We start from the raw sequence: 22,442 nt of genomic DNA on the forward strand, positions 1-22,442 counted from the left end.
GTGTGTGTGTGTAAGTTAGTGTTTGTGTGCTTATTTCATTCCAGCTGCTCTACGAGGAAGTATTGAGTCACAGCAGTCCTCTGGAGACCATTGCCACCAAGGGCTCCAACATGGCGGAACATTATACCACCCAGCAGGAGGTGCAGCAGCTGCAGTGCAGATACAACACCCTCAAAGACAAGGCCAAGGTATCTACCCACAACAGACTCGCTGGTTAAATTCTGCTTTTCCTCTGTAGGTATTTGAATAATTAATAATTCCGTTTGAAAATGTGTCTCTGAACCCCTACTTAATTTGGGTTTGTAAATTTGAGGTATAATCACATAGATTACTGGAGAGTATGACTTATATATGGACTATTTTTGTAACTTTTGTAATCTATCTTAAATTCAAAATACAGCTGAGTTGCACTTACATGTTTGCACATGTAAAGAAACGTTTTACAGTTTCAAAATACATTTAGAACTCATACTGTGACTGTCATATACTCCAAGACCTTGTATTAATAGTGCAGTCAATTAATTAAAAACATATACATTCAATCAAGTAAATCAAAACATTAACAAAGTCAATAGTGAGGCAGCATTGTTTCAACAGGATGCACCATATCGCACTTCCAGATTGGGCTTTTAAATATTGTTTCCTGTTTGAATCATTGCCTAACATGGTATTCAGTACATGACCATTCCTGAATTGAATGAAAGAGTCTTGAATGAGCTCAGATTTTAAGAGGATTTTAGTTATTTTCGTCAATAAGTGTCCACTGTACCTGACATACTGAAGTGTCTCACCCCTCTGTTGCTGAAAATAGTATCTCCTTCCTGTTGTTTCCCAGGCTTCTGTCAGCAAGGCCAAGGAGCTGGTGCTGGTCCATCAGGAATACCAAAGGGGGCTACATGTGTTTGAGGACTGGCTGGAGCAGGAGCAGGCCACCCTGGCCTCCTTGTCCCATCCAGAGGGAAATGTGGACACACTAGAGAAGACACTGCAACAGCTACAGGTAATAACACTGGGAATATAATGTAAATGTCACAAACACTCAGTATACAAATATAAGGAACAGCTTCCTAATATTGTGTTGCACTCCCATATGTACAATCCATTGTACAATCCAGATGTTTCTAACATTTTGTACACTCAGTGCAGCTGTTTTCCTTTAGGTCAAGTTTTGGACTCTTCTTGTCCTTTTATGCAATTGAACTGATTTAAACTTTCAGTCACACAACTCTTTTTTCCTCTCCCTTTTTTTCCCCTCATAGGTCATGCAGCAGCGCTGCTCAGAGGGCCAGTCTCTGCTCTCCTCTGTGCTGACCAGTAGAGAGCGAGTGATCCCCTGGGGTGTTCCCCAGATTGAGGACCGAGCCTTGGACACCGCTCAGCGGGAGTGGGGGGCCTACCAGGGCCGTCTGGAGGAGACTCGGGCCCAGCTGAGCGCTACGCTGGCCAGACTGAGGCAGATGGGCCAGAGGTTCCTGAGCCTGGCCCAGTGGCTGGAGGAGGTGGAGAGGAAGGCTAACATCAGAGGTCATCGGAGGTCAGACAGAAGGACCAAGGAGGCCCAGCTGAAGCAGCTCCAGGTTAGAGACAGACACAGCGAGGCTACTTTTCGGCTGTCCCAACTCCTTGCTTGGAAATATCCAACGTATTCAGAACTCAGTCTGTATTCACTGGCTTCCTGTAATTGCACATATTGATTATAAAGGCCTACCTCCAACTTATAAAGCATCCCATGGCCTTGCACCACAATATAGCACTGATTTTCTTACTCCCAAGCCTATGCATATACTCTCCACTTACAGCATGCATTTGAAGGAAATCAGCTGGGGACAAAGTGTTTTCCTCCCTTTGGAACGAGCTTCCTGCCAATGTCAGGATGTCACAGAGTCAGACAGTCTCACTATTTCTTCTTCCCTGCAATTGGAAGGAGACACACACACACACACACACACACACACACACACACACAAGCTTTGGCCCCATATCTTGGAGTTTGTAATGTGCTTATTTCTTGTTTTTATCTTCTGTGTTAGTCTGTATTCATGCCCTTTGTTGTCTGTAAAGAACTTAACTGACACTTAATTGATGAATAAAGTTGACTAGACTTGTGTAGACTATGCTGATTCATACCTCTGTTTGTGTCCGCTGTGAACAGGGGTGGCTTGAGGCAGTGCTAGCGCGGCAGGGAGAAGTCGATGGCCTCTCCTCCCTGGCCCAGCAGGTTCTGGAGGAAACCCACATCAGCGGTCGTGTTAGCGCTACTGCCACCCAGCTCACCGCCCGGTACCATGCCCTGCTGCTCAACATACAGGTGGGGCACACTCTGCTGTTCAGTGATTTGCAGGTCATATCCATATATTGATATGGTTACACAAATGCTTCCATCCTTAAAAACAAAACTGTTTTGTAAGCTAAGACATCAAGAAGACTCATAAGTTTGACAGTAAGTCATAATGTTGTTTATTTCCCTGCCAGCAACCATTTTGTAAGAGTAAGCATCACTTTTTCCAAATGATGGATATCTCATTTTGGAATTAAACTGTTCATACGTATGTATGTTGGTTCTGTAGGGGATTCAAATTTGTATGTACTCTAGATGGTGTGTTCATGTGTTGATGTGTGAAGGAGACCTAGTGTATCTGTCAAAACATATCTCAATACAGAGTGATACTGATTGGAAATTTGCCTCTCAGCAAGTTATGTGTCAAGGTGGAAATATGTGAGATACCTGTTTTTTTATTTTGGTGACATCTTTGGTGATAAGTGGTCTTTGCTGTGGGGTTTTTGCACTTTGCTTCCCAGAGATCACTTGGCAATCAAACAGTGTAGCCAGTATTGTGACGTCTTGTTCCTTGGACTGTTGATGGAGTTTGACTTTCTGTATCTTTTGTTGGTCTGTTCAGCCATGGTGGCTATCGCTTGTCATGCTAAATACCCAGTTATTTTTCTATTTATTTCAAAGTAACATGAGTTACGAGTGTAACTACGGTTCTATGAATTCTGGATGACCGTCAGAGGCAGTGTTTAACACTGGATAATATTGTCCTATGCATGCTTAGGTTGAGAAATTATACCAACAAAGACAAGCGTGACAGCTGATGACATCATCACTCTGCATATGCCCGTGGAATCTGTTCTTCTAGAATCTTCTTGCCAAGATTCCACGACAGAGAACTCTGGTGGTCATCCAGAATTTATAGAGCCGCAGTTACATTCATAACTCTCATTGTATTTCTTTTTTTTTTTTTTTTTTTTTTTTTTTTTTTTACAAAAAACATAAATTGGTACAGTTTGAATCACTTTTGTGTCATATTTGTTGGAGATAGAGAGCAGCAAAACTGACATTTATTTATATGAAAATGTGGTGGATTATTAGTTTAAACATGATAGATAGGTATAAATTGGGGTGTGCAGTATGTAAGAACTGCACCCTTTTAAACATTTTGAATGCCGCTCCGTAACACCAACAGCTGAATACTGCCTCTGTGTACAGTAACCTTCCCACACATGGCCTTGCTCTCTTGCCATGGAATTTGCTCCGGTGAGAGTTGGGACTTTGTTTCTGTAACGCCCCATTGAAGTAGTTTGGAGAGTTATGCCTGTGAGCCCAGGCTGTGTTGTACTGTATACTCAGATCCAGCCTCTCTATTTGTCAGCTCCTCTGGGGGAGACTAAAGGAAAATCAATGGGGCTCCTCTGGTCTGGGGCTTAGGCTGTAATTAAACGCTACAGAAGGCAATCTCACACCCAGCACCAGGAGTGGAAAGGCTTTGCCTGCACAGCATTGATTTTTACACCTTCAGTAACACCTCTGAGTGTGTGTGTATGTGTGTGTGTGTGTGTGTGTTTCCCCCTCCCTCCCTCACTTTGTTTCTCTCACTCACACACACACACACACACAGACACACACAAACACACACACACATCCTTTCCCCCTCAAAATTGACTCAAGCATGCATATACTTACAAACACTTGCGCACACACACATACCCAAACACATAGCATTACCCCTCCAATCTCTATTTCCCTCTCATTCCATGGGTGCCTGTAATTATACTGTGTGAAGTGGGGGCCATATGGGCTTGAGGTGGAAAGCTGTTACCTCTGTCTTGTCAGGAAAGGTGTGCACTCAGCACTATCAGCTAATTGGAGCTTCTCACCACGGGATTTGCACGTTGAGTGAATAATGTGTCAAAACCAGCAAGAAACCCTCCTCATCTTCATAGCGGTATTGACTCCAAATCTCAGTCAAGTGGATAATGCCTCAAAAACATAAAATCCCTCTCCACCCTGTAGTGAAGCTATTGACATTCAGCAGATGAAAGGGGAGGAAAAATGGATATTTTCTTTTTTGATGGCTGATCAGAGAGCTCTTTTGGTCCCAGTTGGCCAGAGTAAAACGCTGTTGGGACACATGTCAGCCCTTCAGAGAAAGGGAGACAGACTTTCAAAGACAGAGTTTTCTGGATTTTCCCCTGACCAAACAGAGTTAAACTTGTGGGAGTCTATCTGAGCAACAGTGATAACCTCCGCCACTAAAATAAGGCAGCAATTGCAAGGTTGTTCACCGTTCAGTTCATACTGTGAAAAGGTATGTACTGCTGACTAGGGTTAGACCAATATATCGGTTTGCCAATATATTGAGCCAATATTGGCCTTTTATTAACTATACAGTATAGTATAGATATCAACCAGTCATGTGGTCCACTGCCGATATGACCATCCCAACATAAAAACAGTTTATAAAACCTGTAATTAAATTTTATTTTCTTTACACATTTTATTTGTTGATGCAATTGTTAAACAATATTTTTGTGCATTAATTCTTCATTTAAAGGTTGTGTTCTAGTTGAGAAAAGTTGAGTTTCCCTGCCATTGATTAGGTAGAATTCATTGCTATTGGTTTCAATGGAGAGTTTTAGTGTCACATGATGGTCTTCTTGCTGTTTCAGAGGTGTTCCACCCTGACAAGAATAGAATTCTGGTGGTAAAAACTGAATACTGAATTTAATGATATTGAATATTGGCATAAAATATCCTCTCCTCAGCAAAAATATCAGCCTTGAAAAACTCGCACCCTGACCTCTTATCCAATCATCTTTCAGGAGACCATCAAGCAGCTACAGGAGGAGCTGAGGAGCATCGAAGAGGCGGAGAACCTCTGCATGTCCTTCTCTGATTGGCTCAGCTCGACTCAGAAGAACTTCAGAACAGTGATTGACAGCTCTGAGCCGCTGGACCGGGTTGCCATGGAGAAGAAGATGAAGAAATTAGAGGTATGCATTTATTTACATGAGTCTCTACAGTCTTTACACCTGTGGTTGGATGGTTAAAATTTTACACTCACACCTCCGGACCTCCATATGTCGAGAGACGTTTGGATACAAGGCGCTGCAGCCGGTACAGCTCCCTGAACAGTTTGCAGCAAATCTGTACAGACGTCTGGTAATGTGCTACAGCAAACTGATGAGCTTGCAAGACTCCAGTTTGTAGTGGAAAATTTTTAACATAAACTCATCTGAGTCCAATATCCTTGCCAGCAGAAATGTCCTTTTCTAATCTACTCTTCTGCCAAGCAGCATAAGGTACCTGTTTGTACCATCAAAGCTTTAAGTGTACCGATTTTTTTCTGGCAGTTAAGCTTAGCCAGCAAAATCTGCATGGACAATCTGCAAAGCTAGCAAAGCATTCAGTGTACCTATAATATTTGGATAGTATTCCAGACAGACAGAAACTCTCCATTTTGACACAATTGTAGCAGTTTCTCTTTGTGTCAAATGGGCGTTGGTGGGAAATAGCCCTGCTTACACACACGCACGCGCGCACACACACACACACACACACACACACACACACACACGCACACAGACTCTGCAATAAAAAGAAAATCACCACTATAGTTTGCTTGGCACAGTTCATATTGAGTGTGAAGAGGATTGGATGAGTATGTGTGTATCGATCGGCTCTTTATGAAGACAAAGCGGGTGCTGCTTTAGAGGAAGCTCGCTAGCCGGGAGAGACCCCCCACTGTGAGGCAGAGGATGAAGAAGCGCCGGTGTCAGGAGCCTGCTGGCACAGACACTGTAATTGATGCGGTGCCCTTACCGCTTCACATCACACACGCGCGTGTATGCATGCTCACACATTCACACACACACATTTCTCTCCTAAAGCACTCTACTCATATCACAAAGGCCATACAAAGTGCTAACTAACAAGCTGCAGCAAACTCTCAAATCCATTGAGCCTCAGTGATTTCATGCGTTTTTTTCCTCTTCCTTTCTATGTGTCTTGCAATCTCTCTTCATTTCTCTTTGTCTGTCTCGCTTGCATACATTTACAAAAACACATTTGCAAACATGCACAGTGACACACACACACATATAGACATCTCCAGTACGTCATCTGGTGTGGGCTTTGCAGTAATCCATGTCTGGGATCGATGCTCGGTCTCTGCATAGGGACAGAAGACATGCTGTCACCACATGTGTCCTGCTCGCACTGCAGATGACACGCCAGCGCTCTGCCACTTAGTCATCCTCCTGTAGCGAGAACTCCGAGGCGCTTCAGTGAGCTGGGGTGATTATGCATTGACATTAGGACCAGTTGTCAATATAGCAATGCCAAGGGCTATTACTTGAACCGAGGCCTCATTTAACACTGAGTTGTAATTGTAAAAGAGTGTGACCACTGTTTCCGCGGCAGTCGCAGCGGTCGGCAAACCACAGCTAGACATTTGCCATCAAGAAATGTGAAAATTAAGGCAATGTGATAATGCAGCAGGGTAAGAAATTCAATTTTTTTCAGAAGACATTTTTTGGCCCCTTGATCTGAATTTTAGGGCCATTGTGGTACTTTTAGGGGGAAATTTTGGTGGCCCACGGGGAACAGTAGTCACATTCATGTATAAATATTTAACAACTCAACTAAAAAAATGTGAACAGGGTAAAATGCAAAGTAAGGGTGCTCCTAATTATTGGGACATTTTTTACCCCCTCATTTTTAATTTCACAGGCATTTTATAAACTTTCAAGGGCAATTTTGCCCCGAGCCACCGTTAATTTCTGTAATACAGCTTGCGTTTCCCCCCAGAACACATAAACAAGCATAGGTCAGCGTTGACATTCAAAGTTGTTATCAGAAAAATACAGTTGTATTAGCATTACAAATGGCACTAGATCAAACATTGGAATAGAAACATGGACAGATGCTGAACCAAAAGCAAAATCCCCCCCACACACACCACTGTTAAAAGAATTAAAGGGAAAACACTGCTGCTGTTATGCTTCAGTCCATGTATTCAGAGCAGAGAGACAATGACAGCATGGCTAATAGACTGCTCACCGGTTTCACCTTAATAATGTCCTGCCTCCGGTATCTCTTCCATGTCAGTCGATAATAGAACTCAGGGAACACACAGTGCCACAGTGGATGCGTTCTAGTAGATGACAGAGCTTGAGAAGCGATGCAGCATAAGAATCAGAATCACTATTACTATAATTACTCACCAAGTGCAACGGGTTCAGGGAATTCGACCTGGTTAATCGGTGCTGACGCATTACAAGACAGTTACACAATACAGGACACACTAGCTGCAGAACATCACAGTGCAGACAAGACACAGTGCAGGTACATTCGAAGCCAAAGAAATATTCCAGTGTAGCAGACCTTGATGGAATCATAAGATGTTATTGGTTCTTTTGGCTTCTGCAATAACAGAACTCTTTTTGATGCTGTGGAGAACCCTATTAGAACCCTTATGAGAGTTCAATAAATATTTGAAATCACCTGTATAAAAAGAACATTTTAATGACCATAGAGGGTTTGTTATTTTGATCTACTTAGTTTTATCCTATCAGCAGCCAGTATGGTGGAGATTCAATAGTGTGACATCAGTTAATAATTTTATCCACAGCTACACAGATTGTAAGACCAACCTGTGAAAGTTGTTTTAAGGCAAGACCACTGAATTATCTTTTGGTTCTTTATGGAAGTACCAGGTGCTGAATTGAACTGCAAGTGGTTCTTCATACAAAAATGAAGAACCGTTTAGAGGTTTGAATGGTCCTTCAAATAGTGATGCACCATATGGTCCACAGTCAGCCTCTGAAGAACCATTTTGCTTGCTTACTGACCACTGGCTTTAACACGATCCTCACAACTTGAATACATTATGTAGAGATGTTGCTAACAAGCATATTAAATGTCAGGTGTGAGACTAGAGCAGATGTTTCAATATGTGTAGGAAATAATGAGCCATAGGGAAATTAATCTGCTGCACATAGCTATTGCTATAGACTTACTATACTTACTATAGACTTAATATAGCTCACTTATTAACAATACACATTTGTATGATATTGGGACATGTTGAGTGTCTCATAGCCATAATGCAGGGATGCTGGCATTGTTATTGGAGTAATGAACATGCCTGCAGCTTCATATGAAACGGGGACCATGGACGTGTGCAGACAGACACAGATCTTGTTATTATATTATCAACAGCAGTAGCTGGAGACCTGGGGTTGTTGCAGTGTAAAGCTCCTCTCTACTCAGGCAATAATAGACTGATGATGAAAGCTAGATGGCGTCCCATCGAGTGGAGTCTCTGTGTGTGTGTGGGTGTGTGTGTGTGTGTGTGTGTGTGTTTTGGTTGCCCTGGAAACCCCTGCTGCTACTGCTGCCTGTTAAGGGTCCTTATAATTGGGTCCTCCTTTCATATTATTCACCGTGGTTTCTCCACACCCTGACCGCTCGGTCTTCTCCGCGTCTCAGCACGCAGGTGTCAGCCTACCTGATGGGTTCAAAGCCTCCCAAACACACTGCCAGGCTGGCCTTGGGTGGCTGGGGCAACGCTGGAGGTGAAGGAACAAAGAAACGAGTGATACTGTGTTCGGATGTAGAGCGCTCTACATCTTAACACACAGATCTTCCATTCTACAATATCATAAGTGGATTTCCTCAGTTTAGAGGATATCTGTTGTGTTTTTTTACACAACTACATAGTAGGTGACCTTGTATTGCTTTGTCTCTAACTCAGCAGTGGGCAACATGTTCTTGTTCAAGGTCCTATCGTTTAAAGCAATGATTATAACATACTGGAAGCACCCATGCTGAGTCTGTATTTCTGCTCTCCCCCTGCTGTCCAGACCCTCCAGGCTGAACTCCAACAGGGCCACGGCTTCCTGAAATCCCTGAGGGAGCGGGCGGAGCGGGCAGCAGGCTTCCTGGAGGAGATTGGAGCCGAGGGCTTAGGAGGGGAGGTGGAGGCGCGGCTCGCCCAGCTGGAGGAGCTGGCCGGCGGGCTGAGGCAGGAGCACAGCTCTCTAGAGCGGGCGGTGCTGCTAGCTAAGGAGTTCCAGGACCGGTACAAGGCTCAGGCCCAGTGGCTGGTGGAGACCAGGGCTCTGCTCAGCGCCCCGGTGGAGCCCAAGGCTGAGCTGTACCAGCGGAGAGCACAGCTGGCCAAGTACAAGGTACAGCAGCAACTCTCTGTGTGGTTCCTCACCACCTGACCTGTTTGTAAACTAATGATGAGTAAAGGTTTCAGAGCCTAGTATTAAAGCTCTACTACATAACTACACCAGAATTTCATTTGAGAAAATTGGGCAAATCTACGGGATCTCAATTGGGGGGGGGACGTTTTTCGCTGTTACAGTCCCACTTTGTGATTCAGGCTGATAACATCTTGTTCACTGTGTCCCTCAGGCCCTGTTGCAGATGGTTCAGTCCCATGATGGAGCCGTAAGGTCAGTGGTGGAGAAGGGAGAAGCTCTCCTGGCCTCCGTTCACTACCCCTCCATCAGAGACAACATGAACAGGCTGCACAATGACTACACCGAGCTCTGCAACACCGCCACGGTAAGAATACTGACTGTGCAAAATATTTGGAACAATTGCTCTTTCCATGAAATAGACTTAGTAGATCAATCCAGCCAAAGGCCATGATCCCTTATTGATTTCACCCACCTGCATTATGCGACCCAGGCCCATGTGCAGAATCTGGAGAGCCAGGTGAAGGAACAGGAAGCTTACCACAGCGAACTCCAGGAAGTGGAGCGCTGGCTGCTCCAGATGTCCAGCAGGATGGTGACCCCTGACCCCACTGTGGGCGGCGGCCTGGAGGCAGCCACTCAACAGCTGGCCAGGCACAAGGTGACCAATCACGTCAATTGAATAGTGCTGTTGTTAGCTCAGTCTGTAACATTTGATACAGTGTGCATTAGATTTATACTTTTATACTTATTTGATTTAACATAGCATTTGATTTCACTGAAATTTCACAGCGTTTACCAGCATTTAGCAGATTAGGCTTAGACCAATATATCAGTTCACTGTATGTCTTTTACATGAAAATGGTCAAATTTAAAGAAATTGAATATCTGCAGAAATATTAGCTGTTGTGCGTTTCAATCCAAAAATATCTGTGTTGGACTAAGCCTTCAAAACCCATATTGGTCAACCGAAATGCAGATAACCACTGTTCTTGTCTGAATGATTTGACCTTCCTTCAAGTTCATCCATCCAGGCCTGTCTAATGGCACTTGACCACACTGTGTGGTGTCAGTCTGTTCTGATACCCAGTGTCCTTGATCATTGGACAGGCTCTCATCCTCTTAATACCTCACCCCCAGACCCTCTCACTAACCCCAGTCTGCTTGGCTCCTTTGTCCTCCCCAGGCCATCATGGAGGAAATCGCCAGCTTCGAGGATCGCTTGGCAGGCCTGAAGGAGCGAGGAGACGACCTGGTGCAAGGCTGCACTGAGCGTGTGCAGAGCAGGCTGAGACAGCAGGTCCAGGCTCACCAGCAAGGCACCAGAGACAGCTATTCTGCCATCTGTAGCACAGCGCAGAGAGTGAGTGAGGTGGAGGAGGAGAAGGAGGAGGGAAGAGGGAGGGAGGGAAGGGAGGAAGAGAAAGACTTGTATTCTATACTTGTAGAGTAAGTGGAGGAATGGATTTTGCACATGTATAATTTAAGACATGTAAGACATATACGTGAATTGCATGCACACACACCCATGCATCTGCGGATGTGCACACAACACACACACACACACACACACATACACACACACACTCTGCATATCCATGCTGTTAATATTCCAACAGCCTAGGCATCCACTTAATCCTAACCCATTCTGACACCTAAGCCCTCCTCTCAAGACGGCCCTTCTCTGCCAATGTAGAGGGCACAACCAATTAAGGCTGCCAAAGCAGAGCTCAACAGCAGCCATGCTCAGACGGACTCCACCAGCCAAAATCGCTCTCTCAATCTCCCCATATTAATCTCCACGCATCCCCTGTCAACTCCACTTTTTCATGCCGGAGCCAAAAATGGTCACACACCGCTATTCAGTAGATCTGGCAAGCCCTCTAATCCAGCCCCGCTCTGTCATTTTGGCAACCTCTAGTCTGTCATCATAGCTCACCTCCCAGCGCACCACCTCCGCTCGCACATCCAATCTGGCATTGTGTGATCCAGCTACACTCTACTGCCACGCTGCTGGCGGCTCTACAACTGCGCTTCCAGTCTTAACGATGGCTGCCAACTTCGTCCCAGCCCGGCCCGGCTCTAATATTCTGCCGCCCCCTTGCCACCCTGCCAACCTCCTAGCCTCTGCCAACTCTGACAGGCAGTGTGCCAACACATGTCTGTCAGTGACTGCCCCTCCCCCTTGGGCTCTCATATTAACACTGTCAATCAGACCCTGCTGTTTCGCTCTCCCCTGTAGGGCATGGACGCCTCTACATTCAACACCTGTCAAATACAGCAGCATAACTGCTTACTTGTCAGGGTTGTATAGTTTAATGACATCAAGGGGGATTTCTTTATTCGTTGGAATGTTGAAGCTAATGGTTTTTAATCTGTGTGTGTCTTTGGCGCATGTTATACTGTTAGGTGTACTACTGTGGTTCAGAGCAGTGCAGTCTAGCATTTTCTTCAGTACCCTTTCTTGTTTCTTTCCGTCTATATTTGTATTTGTATTATTACATGTTTTTTTGCTGCTGTCATTAGAAAACATTATTCATCCACTTAAATTTTACTTGAATTGATCCTTACGTGAGTAGTCAGTTATATGTTAAGTGAGTTTCAGGACCATAAAAGTCATGAAACTCGTTCAGAATCCATTATTGAATAGTGTTTTTCTCGGGTTGATTTCCTGTAAAGTTGACTTTTTGGAGATATGAGATTGATGCTGATAACTCTTTCATTTCCCCGTCTGTTCCTTGCAGGTGTATCAGAGTCTGGACCGTGAGTTAGAGAGACATGTGAGTCTGCAGGATGCTCTGCAGCAGTGTCAGACCTGGCTGACCTCTGTCTCAGAAGAACCTGAGCCCCCCGCACATCCTCCTCTCAGCCTGGAGGGGGCGCTACAGCAGGTCAGTATACTACTGTTCAAAACCACCTCTTACAGTTAGTTTGCTAATAGATGCAAGGGTTTTAGTTCACTTTCATAATCAATTTGTTGCTTTTATTGATTTCTACGTTTTAGACATATTGTTACTTTGTTTGGCACAACTCTGATAGATATGGATGAACATTTAATGAAAGCCTGTTAGTAGGAATGGTGTAGTAGGTTTAGTCCTTCACCTGTAATGGCTTCATTGTTGGCAGGTGAAGCATGAGCGGGCTCTGCAGGAACAGGCCAGTACCTACCTCCAGCTTGTGTGTTCAACCTGCGACCTGTCAGAGCCGAGGGTCAGAGAGACCGCAGCAGACATCCAGCAGGTCAAACTCCAGGTCAGTTATCATATCACATATCAATCATATTCTTGCCGGCTGCAATAAGTAGATGTGTTAACCAAAAGAGGTTTTTCTTGTATGTCTGAATTGACCCCCTTGTCTTTTTTGTGTCTAGATCGAGGAGCGTATGCTGCTTTGTGAGGAGGTGGCAGACAGTTGGAGGGACACTGAGGAGCAGAAAGCGGATCTGGAGGTCCAGCTGAGAGAGACAGAGCAGCAGCTCCAGAACCTCACCAGGAGACCTGCAGAACTGGAGCCCAAGATCGCACAGAACCAGCTAGACAAGGCGCAGGTCTGTCTAAGGGTTTTATGCTCTTGACAAACAATTTTTATTTAAGCAAGTTTAACGATAAATAAATAGACTCAAATCTCAAAAGTGAGTGTGACTGTGATGTGTGTGTTAAATATGTATTTATTTGTAGTTTTAATATACTGTAAATACACATTCATATGTTGTCACTCTCCGCTATCAATCCTGCAGGAGTTCCTCCAGATGATCAGGGAGCGTCAGTCTGATGTGACCCACTTGAGTGAGGCCGTTGCTGGGCTGACTGAAGGACAGGACTCCGCTGCCCTGGAGGAGATAGGGGGTCTGAGGAGGAGCTGGACGGAGCTGGGCCAGAGGGCAGAGGAGCTGGAGGCCCAGCGGGGGGAGGACATGCAGCGAAGCGGGGAGTACCAGGAGAGCGTGGTGGCTGTGGAGGAACTCTTCCACCAAGTGTCCAGGGAGTGGGACTACCTGGCCAGGTATCAGCCTTTTTTGGGGGGGATGTGATGTTTGCTGAAGGTTTTTCTACTTTTTTGTGTTCCTGATCCTTGTAGTTTTGAATACTATGTGAGTTTTTATGATAACAAGACTAAATGTGTGTGTATATATAGAAGTTACACAAACTTCTTGCAGCCATCTCACTCATTGCTTTCTGTGGAGAAAAGTGCCATTGTATGTCTTTGCTTTAGGCTTGGATCTATCTGCTTTGTTTAGAATATTGATCAGTATGTGTCCTCATGTGATTATATGTGAAACTAATAACAGAAAGGAGAGTCTGTTCTTTAGGCAAGTGCTGTATTTTTCCTGTGACAGTGGTGTGATCATGAGCCGTTGCTTTGTCTAGGAGATGTTTGGCCTTGTGCATATAAGCCTTGTTAGAGAGAGAACTACACTATTCCTTCTGCTCTCTACCTCTCTCCATGCTGCATGTATCATTAAGGAGAACGCTGAATTGAATGATGGCAGAATAGTCTTTATTTCAATTTTATTCTTCACAAGTACAATGGAAATTATAAGCCTGATATCCCTCAACCCATGTCTGTGTGTACCCAGGGCGGACACAGAGAGCACCAGTGAGCATCTGGAGGCTCTGAAGAAGCTGTCCAGTGACCTGGAGGAGCAGAGAGGAACTCTAGAAGAGCTAAGGGACCAGAGACAAGCCGTCCTGCCCCGACTGAGCCTGCTGGACAAGGAGCTGGTCAAGCAACAGGTCTAACTTTGTCTTGACATGAGTGTATTGATGCTACAATTACACAGTGCTAATCATATTGGAAAGTTATGTCAATACATTAAGAAAATGTTATTAATATAAAAATAATTGCTTTTGGACTTTTGTGTCTTCACACTATTGTAAACTCATTGCTGCTCTCCCAGTCTTATACTCTCTGTTTTGCCTTTCCCCAGGTGGGACACCTGGAGCAGCGCTGGGCCCAGCTTGAGGGCCTGATTCAGCAGAAGATCCAGGACTCAGCACAGACCCTGGAGGACCTGTTGCGGGTGGAAACCCAGCTGAGGGATGCCCGGGAGTGGGTGGAGGAGCAGCGGCCTGCGCTTACCTCTGCCCTAAAAACCAGTCCTCCCCCAGATCTGGCCCAGAGCTTCTTGTTCGACCACCTGAGTGTGTGCGTAGAACTGGAGGCACGTCAGCAGCTGCTGGGTCAGGCAGTGAGCGAGGCCCAGGCTGTGGCCTCCAGGCTGGGCCTGAGTGAGAAGAGAAGCCTGCAGGAGCTCGTTGAAAAAGCCCAGACCGAGGTGGAGGCTCTGGGGGCTCGGGTGACCCAAAGGAGGAAGTACCTCAGTAAGGTAGAGAGCTGGATGTTTTTCTTTTTTATTATGACTCGTTGCTCTCTCCTAACTAGAACCTTGCTTGTGTTGTATGAAAATCTCATGTGTAAGTCGCTTTGGATAAAAGCATCTGCCAAATGTGAAATTGTAAATTGTAATTGTAATTGTTATACAGGCCCTGAGTTTCTTCTAAAAACCTTCGAGAAACAAATTGAAAATAACCCCACATTGTTTCTGATCATACTTTACACAAATATAGAACTTAATATGTAATACTTTATTATTGTTCTCTAGGCCTTCACAGAGAGGACACAGTTCCTCCATGGCCTGGGGAGAGCGCTGTCCTGGGTCCAGCAGCAGGAGAGGAAGGCTTTGATAGACGACCACATAGCGCTCCTCCCTGAAGACCTGGCCAAGCAGGGTGCTGCATGTCGGGTAGTCCAGAGTGGCCTACGGGCGTACCAAGGGGAGCTGGCATCTCTCTGGGCACAAGGGCGAGAGCTGGAGAGAGATGCCTCTGACAAGGAGAGAACAGAGACCCTGGCGAGACTGGAGGAGCTACAGGCGGTCTTTGAGATGGCCCTGCAGAGGACCACCCAGCGTCTGACAGACTTAGACAAAGCCTTGACCTCCAGGAAGTACTTCCAGGTTGACCTGGACAAGACTTGCCATTGGTTGAGACGGGCAGATGCCATTACCTTTCCTGAAATCAATTTAACCAACATCGATGACGTCTCAGAATTGCAAACACAACTGTCTAACTTTCAGAATGTCCTAGAACAAGCTTCAGAGTACGAGAACCTCCTCCTCATCGTCCAAAGAATAGGCCAGGAGATCCTCCCTACTCTGAACGAGATAGACCACTGCTACCTGGATGAGAGGCTCAACGCCCTGCCTCAGCAGTACAACAGCATCCTAGCTCTAGCCAAAGAGAAGAGAGACAGGGTCCAGCAAGTACTCCTGGAGAGAAAAGAGTTCAGCACTTTCTTTGATATCACTCGTAATGCACTGGAGGAACTTCAGGAGCAGTATGACAATCTGGAGAAGCAGACTATCAGTATCGGTGAAGAGGAAGTTGTTCGTCTAAATAATGAATACAGAAATCTGAACGGAAGCCTGTCTCATATTAGCCCTGCCGTGAGAGAACTTAATGGGAAAAACGAGGGGTTTCTCACTAGGGGCCAACAATGCCGAGCGGAAGAGACACAGCAGCTGGTCGACCTCCACAACACACTGAAAAGGACAATTGATCAGAAAATGAAACAGTTAGATGATTCATTGAAAACAGTGGTTGAGCACAGCAGAGTATCAACCAAGCTGGATTCAGAGTTAAAGAGTGTGAAAGAGAAACTGGACAGACTCAAGTCAGACACAAGCGAAGGTGCCATGGATAAAGTAACAAGTCTTTATTCGCTGCTTGCAAGTGTGGATTGTGTAAGCTCTCAGGTAGAAGAATGTAATCAACAAACTGAAGGCCTTGGTCTGAACTTTGACCCTTCTGCCATCCAGGAAATTACCTCGAGGCAAAAATCACTGCAGTCTTTACGGTTGGAAGTAAAAAATTGTATCGCAGAAAGTGAAAAGAATATCACAAAGAATGAAGATTTCACAAGAGAGATTGAAAAAGTGTTGGAGTGGCTGAGGAATATTAAGGACAAATTTGAGGAGCCTTTGACCCTTTCAGAGGTCAGAGTTGAGCGGGTACAAGAGGAAGTGAGGAGAGTGAAAATGGTAGAGGAAGAAGTGAAAAGCAGATTGAGGGTGGGAGATGCTTTGGGTAGTAGAGAGAAGCAGAGATTTAGCAGTAGAAAGGAGACGCTTCCAGTAGAAGAGAAACTACAGGAGCTGGCCAAGCTGGGAGCTGAAGTTCAACAAGAAATTAACACTAAACAGGTGAGTTTACAGTAACATTCATAATTGTCTGTTCTTTCCACACATACTCTTATCAAGAAGTTCTGTGACATTGCATGTAAATAATACAAACTATCAAAACTGATTGGAAAGTTCTTAAAGTAATGAAATTTAATGGGGAAGTTCAAATCCTCTACTTCTTATGAATCTGATCCATCATTCATGACTTGAACCTACTGAATATTATTTTCCTTCCCCTGTTCCCCCATAGTATCAATATTAATAGGCTTAGGGGAGCTGAACCGAAACATTTGACAGACCAGTCCAGAGATGCTATAAAGTTTGAATAAGTACTTAAGTGATGATTAATTTATAACCCTCATGAGGATTTAAAGTGGTTAAATACCATATCCCAAAAGCTTCCCTCCACTGTGGTTCATGGTGAATAATAGTGAAAGGTAGAGTAAAGTATTAGAGACTTTTCTAATCAGTACAGTTCAATGGAGAGAAAGAGGGTTCACCACTTACTTCATTCCCTAATTAGGGGATTTTTGACCTTTGACATTTTGGGGAGTGGACGAACGAAAACTCACATTTCAAAATGAGGTATCTACCATTTGGGAAAAGTGACACCTACTATCACAAAATGATAACTGATGTAAAAGTAAAACTCACAATGAAATATTATTGAACTTAATAGACCATAGCTTGTAATTGTAACATTTTTGCTGATGGGACCAGCTGAATTTTTAATGATTTATGTGTGAATTTCTGGCCACACAATGGATGTATATTTTTTTTTAGAAAGAATCCCTTCATATAGAGAAATAAAGAAACAAGAAGTGAAGTTTATTGGACCATCATCTGTATGTCCTAGCTGGCTGTGGATCAAGCCCTTTCCCTAGTCCAGAGGCACCACTTATCCCAGCAGTCTACCCAGAAATGGCTGGACTGCGCCGGGGCTTTCCTCCAGACGGCCAGCCTGGGAGTGGAGCTGGAGAACCAGACTGAGAGTGTGTGGGAGCTGGATGAAATCTCAGCCCAAAAGCAGGCCTTCACAGCTGGGTTAGAGGAGCTGAGGACCTTGGATCCTCTGCTGGAGCATTGTGTGGGACCGGGAGTGATGAGGAAGCTAAGAGAAAAAGTCGAGGCAACGCAGCTGAGAAATGTGGAAGTCAAACAGCAACTGGATGCTCACAGAGAGCTTCTGCAGAGGTGTGTGTCTCTGTATGAGTTCAGATGTCCAATATTTGTGCATGTTTATGTGGGGGGGGCAGGTGATGTATGAATGCAGTTGGCATGTATATATTCTACATATTTTCAAATTAAATCTCACTCAGTAATAATCTGTAATTTGCATGTTTTTTCTCAGCTGTGTGGCTCTATGGAGGTCCTTCCAACATGAGAAAGAGACACTGGTTGGACAGATGAATGAAGCAGAAAGCAAGATGGCCATGTTCTCCACAGCTAAAGCAGCCAATATCCAGGAGGCAGAGGACAAGTGTCAGAGATACAAGGTAGGAAATTGTCTGCCACTCATAATGCAGAGATACAAATCCGTCATCTGCATATTTGCAGTATACAGCTACCTCATTAGGTGCTGCTATCTCACATGTGGCTGTTACTGTCAGGTTATTCCTCCCATTTTAGAGTCTGTTGGCAGTGGTTGCAGCTAAATATGTAAACATTGGATTGTGTACCCCATTAGCGCATTCTTTCCTATTCTGTTCTGTGTTTGTATCAGTTTCCCTACTATTGATTTGGTGTGTTGGCTCACCCTGCATCAAGGAGCTGCCAACCCACCTAAAAGAACTTCATTAACATTGGTTTCAGTGAAGAGTTTTAGTGTCCCATGGTCTAAATGCTTTCCCTCACTGCCAAGAATAAATTTCTGTGGGAAACACTGGTGTGGATCTGTTGTCGACTTTCAGTCGTTTTCCTCTTCTCTCCCTTCCCTCTCTGTAGTCCCTGGTGACTCAGATCGATACACTTGAGGAGCCCCTGACTGCTGTGAGGGAGAAGGCAGCAGAGTTAGAGCAGGTCAGCTCTGAGTCCAGCAAAGCCGTCACCAGCCACTCTGTGTCATCGCTATGGCAACGCTGGACCAGGCTCTGCAGTGTGGCCCGAGCCCAGGAGAGGGCACTGGAGGATACAGCCAGGGAGTGGAGGAACTTCACTGAGAAGGTAAGAGATGATGGATAGATTGTTGATTGTTTACTGTGCATGGTGCCCTGTACTTGTGTGTGTGTGTGTGTGTGTGTGGGTGGTGTTATGTGTGCATCCATATGTTCCTGCATGGGTGAGCACATATGTGAGTGAATGCGTCTTCATGCATGCATATGTATGGTGGCTAATGCTAACTGCCAGTGTGCGTACATTCCACTCCATTAAACTGCCAGCATTTACTGACAAAGCTGTTTTATGCTTACATGGATCTTACAGCAGACTATTACAACAGTCAAGTGTTCCTGCGTAGATTTAGGTCGAACACAGCAGCAACTGAATACCGGTGGGTGTACTGTGATGTAATTCTAGGCTTCAGGCCAGTGGTACACTCCCGCCAAAACGCTGTGTCGTGAAGCATTTTCCCGCCCTCTGACCTATTTCGAGCATGAAAGCTACCAGCCTCCAACTCACCACAATTCCCACAAAGCACTGTTCCTTAAAAGGAAATGAGGTCAAACTGTAGGAAATGCTCACTTCCTTGTATGTGGCAAATTCCTGTTGTCCACCGGCTCTCTGTGGCCCCATTGTTCAGATGGACATGATGTCATTCTGTACACTCTTGACTCTGGTTTCTGCCTTGGACAGTGACACAGAATACAGATAAGACTTAGAGAGAGTAACAGTGAAATATATGAGCAATAATACAGTTCTCTGGGATTGATACCTGTCCATCAAATGGAGAAGCTGCGGTCTTACTTAGATACTCAGACATTGCAAATATACTAGCCCACTGGAATGATCCTCCTCTCTCTTCAACATTATCAGTCATCTATTCACCATATATTTACTGCATCATGCTATGGTAAAGATTCCCTTATCCTGAGGACATTAAACATGTAAGTTGAACCTGAATCCTCGTCCTTAATCTTCTCCGTCCCTCAGATGGAGAAGGTGCGCTCGGTGTCCATAGACCTCCATGGCCGTGTCCCAGACAGCACGGTGGAGAAGGCGGCCACCAGGGCGGCGCTCCAGAGCCTGCTGGAGTACCATGACTCCTTCGGCTTGGAGGTGGAGAGGGAGCAGTCCGTCTTGGCCCTGCTGGGGCAGCACACTCGCAGCCTCAGAGGAGAGGAGGAGGAGGAGGAGATGGAGAGAAAGATAGAGAATGGACGAGAGGAGACGCCATGCCTGCAAGAGATCAGGAGCATGCAGGAGGAATATGAGAGGTGAGAAAAAATATAAAAATTGACCTAAAATTCATCAGTCCATATTTTAAACACACAGATGATTATGTCTTCAAAAACAACTTTTTTTGTGGGAAGCAAGGGTGTCAACTTGGCTTATAACTTTATAACTTTAATAGTATCCCTTATTGTGCTTTACTTTGATGCTAGCAATAATTTTGTAATCCCATTACCAATCATCTCCTAACTCTCTGTGTTGTCCAGCCTTGTCCTGCAGGTGCGAGCTAGCAGGGCTCAGGTACAGCAGGAGCTGAGGGAGAGAGAGGAGGTGGAGAAGGAGCTGGGCCTGGTCAAAGGCTGGATCCAAGACACTCGTGGCTTACTGCTGAGTCCCACTGCAGACCTGGATTCATTGCTGCAAGAGCTAGAGGTGGGCCAAACACAAAAACAAACACACGCAAGCACACAGCAAGGTGGTGGAGTGAGTAGGGAGACTGCCCTTCAGCAAGACACAGCAAGCAAAAAGAGAATTTCTCTTTGGAGATCAATAAGGTATCACATCACTAATAAGACTTGGATTTGTAATCTTTGGTTTGCTGTTGTGTGTTGTAGACTGCGCATGGTGAGGTCATCAGCAGGCGTCAGAGTGTGGAGCGTATGACAGAGCTGCAGCAGTCCAAGTACCAGGAGCTGCAGGCCGGTCTGCCCTCTGAGCTCAGCATGCAGCTGGCTGAGGTGGCTCTGGCCCTGGGCTCCGCTGAGGACCAGGTACCCTCTCCTGGATACAGTTAACATTATAGTGAATGCACATACCGTAATTCTCCTAAACAGTGCGTATTGCAAAGCGTTACACACAAACAAACAAACTAGCGAACCAACGAATAAACAGAGCCCAGCTGTTACTGAGGCGCTTCTCCTGAGTACCTAATTGTGTTAAAATAATAGAATGACTATATTAGTAGTATTTGACACTGACTATTTCCGCCATCTGCTGCAGGTCCAGGCGAGGGAGAGGGAGGTGCAGCAGACCAGAGACGTGAAAGAGGACTTCAGCTCCAGACTGCAGGACATTGAGGGGAAGCTGAAGACCATCTCTCTGAAATTGGGAGACAAGGCTTCCGACCTGGAGGAGGCCAGAGAGGAGACCAAAGTAATCAACCAGACAGATTGACTAATTAATAAGCAATTAGCCCTCGTTAAACCGGCTATTCATTCTGCAGATGTTGAGGTTAATGAGCGCGTGTGTGTGTTGGAATGGCATGAGCTGAATTCTGCCCTCAATAGTGACCCACTTTTGTGAGCAGTTTTCCAGATGGGAGTCTGAGCCCCTTCCTCCTCTCCTCCCTCTTCTTACCCCACCTCTCCTCTTACTTTTCTTCCCTCCCTTATCTTCTCTCGTCTGCCCTTCTCTGTTAAGAGGCCCCTAAAGCCTACACTGTGGAAAAAACCCCCCACACATCTCCAGTTCAAACAGACAGAGATAGCCACATGGGGTGCGAGGTTTACTGACGTTTACTCTTCAATATTTCCTCTCGCTTTGACTCCCCTTGCTCTTTGATATTTCTCCACTTCACTACTCCTCCCCTACCCTGCATTTTTCTTATCTCACGTTGTCACCCTCTGATTAATAATGTTCTGTCCCCCACCTCCTCTCCTCTCCTCTCCTCTCCTCTCCTCTCCAGTGTCTCTGTGAGGAGTGCGAAGGCTGTGGTCGCTCCCTGGCAGAGTTAGGTGTAGCGGTGCAGGAGTTTGGGGAGCAGAACCCTCTGTTGTGTAAGCAGCTGGGCGACGCCGTGGCCAAACTGGCTGAGGTGCAGCGCCACACCACACAGCAGGCCCAGGACAGGGCCAACAGACTGAAGAAGGTGAGACAGCCATTCATGTCCACCATGCCTGTCCTGGTCATATATAGAACCTATAAAGACAAAGACAAATTTCCAATCTTGACTCTTTTGCATTTTGGCCTAATAAATGAAAATGCACTATATTTGATTTAGCGATTAATTTATCTATTAATCCTCCCAGCAGTCCCTCCATTCATTCATTTGTGGTTGCCTCCTCTCTCTGTTGTGAACAGGCGGAGAGGCAGTTGGAGGAATATAAGGGGATGAAGTCGTTCATTCTTGGCTGGACGGAAAAGGCAGAGGCCCTGGTCACTGGTAACATCATCTGGAGCTCTGCTTCCCAGCTGCAGGAGCAAATCAGAGCACACCAGGTGAGAGTCTTAATGAGTCACACAGCAGGGTGTGTGCATGTCTTTAAAATGTCTGAAGACGTGTTATTCCAGGGAGCTGCTGTTCTAGTGGGCAATTGGTGAAGTAATGCAGATTTAGAGTTATTTTCTGATGGATGCATGCTTTTTATTTATTTTGGTGGAAAAATGGTGTTAAATGTTATTCTCATATTAATATTTCTTACATTTAACCTGCTAAACCTGTAAA

At 45.2% G+C, this 22,442-nt stretch overlaps 1 protein-coding gene across 1 annotated transcript in view; it reads left to right on the forward strand.

Annotated features, from left to right (window-relative positions):
* syne1a (spectrin repeat containing, nuclear envelope 1a) overlaps window positions 1–22,442 on the forward strand; it is a 131,654-nt gene that overhangs the window by 57,148 nt on the left and 52,064 nt on the right. Inside the window, exons 64-88 of the mRNA XM_071516808.1 lie at window positions 45–188; window positions 836–1,000; window positions 1,260–1,577; window positions 2,153–2,308; window positions 5,104–5,274; window positions 9,148–9,474; window positions 9,707–9,859; window positions 9,986–10,153; window positions 10,679–10,855; window positions 12,237–12,383; window positions 12,619–12,744; window positions 12,863–13,039; window positions 13,229–13,494; window positions 14,069–14,225; window positions 14,420–14,818; window positions 15,095–16,693; window positions 17,529–17,866; window positions 18,024–18,168; window positions 18,617–18,835; window positions 19,760–20,043; window positions 20,266–20,431; window positions 20,614–20,769; window positions 20,999–21,151; window positions 21,684–21,866; window positions 22,079–22,216. Of these exons, the coding sequence (XP_071372909.1) occupies window positions 45–188; window positions 836–1,000; window positions 1,260–1,577; window positions 2,153–2,308; window positions 5,104–5,274; window positions 9,148–9,474; window positions 9,707–9,859; window positions 9,986–10,153; window positions 10,679–10,855; window positions 12,237–12,383; window positions 12,619–12,744; window positions 12,863–13,039; window positions 13,229–13,494; window positions 14,069–14,225; window positions 14,420–14,818; window positions 15,095–16,693; window positions 17,529–17,866; window positions 18,024–18,168; window positions 18,617–18,835; window positions 19,760–20,043; window positions 20,266–20,431; window positions 20,614–20,769; window positions 20,999–21,151; window positions 21,684–21,866; window positions 22,079–22,216 (6,432 nt within the window). The remainder of the gene's footprint in view (window positions 1–44; window positions 189–835; window positions 1,001–1,259; window positions 1,578–2,152; window positions 2,309–5,103; window positions 5,275–9,147; window positions 9,475–9,706; window positions 9,860–9,985; window positions 10,154–10,678; window positions 10,856–12,236; window positions 12,384–12,618; window positions 12,745–12,862; window positions 13,040–13,228; window positions 13,495–14,068; window positions 14,226–14,419; window positions 14,819–15,094; window positions 16,694–17,528; window positions 17,867–18,023; window positions 18,169–18,616; window positions 18,836–19,759; window positions 20,044–20,265; window positions 20,432–20,613; window positions 20,770–20,998; window positions 21,152–21,683; window positions 21,867–22,078; window positions 22,217–22,442) is intronic.

This window comes from Centroberyx affinis, unplaced genomic scaffold (genome assembly GCF_046629955.1).
Source record: "Centroberyx affinis isolate AG114_WGS23_722 - 3 ecotype Tasmania unplaced genomic scaffold, CSIRO-AGI_Caff_v1 ptg000431l_1, whole genome shotgun sequence".
Taxonomy (NCBI): domain Eukaryota; kingdom Metazoa; phylum Chordata; class Actinopteri; order Beryciformes; family Berycidae; genus Centroberyx; species Centroberyx affinis.